The sequence below is a fragment of the Penaeus monodon genome, chromosome 19 (assembly GCF_015228065.2).
Source record: "Penaeus monodon isolate SGIC_2016 chromosome 19, NSTDA_Pmon_1, whole genome shotgun sequence".
NCBI lineage: Eukaryota > Metazoa > Arthropoda > Malacostraca > Decapoda > Penaeidae > Penaeus > Penaeus monodon.
Genome location: NC_051404.1, coordinates 31,860,775 through 31,862,247, shown reverse-complemented (window position 1 = coordinate 31,862,247; position 1,473 = coordinate 31,860,775). Strand labels below are relative to the sequence as shown.

The window sequence follows — 1,473 nt, the reverse complement described above, 5'->3', positions numbered from 1 at the left end:
CTAAAGACGCCCATATCCCTCACCTCTTGCACCCTCCGGCCCTGATGAATAGATAGGATCACGAGGCCCAAGCGGTAGATGTCGCCCTTCTTCCCTCCTCGGCCAGGGGACTGAGGGTACAAGGGGTTTGCCTGGATATTCTTAAACTCCAGGACTGCTTCCACTATTCTCCTCTCCACACCATAATCAGCAACTCGCACCACGTGGGACCGATTGTCCAGGTATATGCTTGAATCTCTCAGGTCTCTGTGCACAACATTGTTCTGGTGGAGGTAGTTCAGGGCTTTGAGGGTTCCTTCTGTGACGTGGCGCAGAGAAGCCTCATTCAGGGGGATCTGGTGGTGGATGTAGTATTTCATAGACATCCCCTGAACATATTCCTGGAGGATGTAAACGTCCACACCATCTTTCTCCCTGCAGTTTAACTTCATCCCCAAGTACCCGACGAGATTGTCATGTGACAGCCGTAGCAGGGAGCTCATCTCTTTCTCCTGGGCTGAAAATTTGCTGACTAATTCCTCCACTTGGTTCTCCTGACCAATCTTCACATGATTTCCCTTCCTTCCTGTTCGTTTTGAGTTGATACACCATTCGTAAATAACACTTCTCTCAGAGGTTATTTTATCACGAGCTTCAAATAAGTAGCATCCTTGATTTTTCCGTTCCCAAATGCACTTCCCTACAATGACAAGGCACTCTTGCTTTCCACCAAGGGGGAAACGCAACACATTACTCCCTTGGTTCTCTCCTGAACCACTTTCAGAACTGCACTCTGATATGGATCGATGTTTCAACCTGGCAGGAAAGGACATGGAAAAAAAATACAACAATAAGAGTAATAACAATAATTACCAGATGATTTTTATAACAATAAATTTGGCTAGAAAAAAATTGCAAAAAGGAAGGTCCAATGCTTCCAAAACAGTCTTATTCCAAATGTATATGTGCATGCATTTTACCATTAGATTTATAGCTGGACTCTCACTAATTTAGCAAGGTAATATCATACTCAGGAGTCAATATAACAGGGAAAATATTGAGAAACTGCACATAATAGCAATTTAATATCCTTAGAGAGACCAAACATTTCTCTTGAATGTACTGATATCTCTGTAATCATGTGAAACGGTATTTCACATGGGAGATCAATATAATCAAAAGTTAACTTGAATAAAATGTTTTTTTAATAAATACCCATCAATAATAGATACAAAGCCCCTTCTTTCCTTCTTTTTTAAAAAGTAAAAATAGATAGAATGAATCATATACTACCCAAATTAAGCCTCAGAAGCAAGACTAATGCTGGACTTACTTGCCATGATTGGGAGAATCAGCTGACTCTCCCGAATGCCCTTTCTCTCCTCCGACCTCAGAGTTGAACGGCCAATACCTCTGCTCTTTTCTCTTCCTTTCCTCTTGCTTAAGCTCTTCCTTAACCCTGAGAAATAGTACTGTTGTGGTAATGAAAAAGGA

The 1,473-nt window shown here is 41.8% G+C and overlaps 1 protein-coding gene across 1 annotated transcript in view; it reads right to left on the bottom strand.

The window, feature by feature from the left end:
- Positions 1-1,473, bottom strand: part of LOC119585386 (eIF-2-alpha kinase GCN2-like) — a 29,087-nt gene that overhangs the window by 2,288 nt on the left and 25,326 nt on the right. The window contains exons 4-5 of the mRNA XM_037934052.1: positions 1,313-1,438; positions 24-795 (exon numbers count right to left, since the gene is read on the bottom strand). Coding sequence (XP_037789980.1) covers positions 24-795; positions 1,313-1,438 — 898 coding nt within the window. The remainder of the gene's footprint in view (positions 1-23; positions 796-1,312; positions 1,439-1,473) is intronic.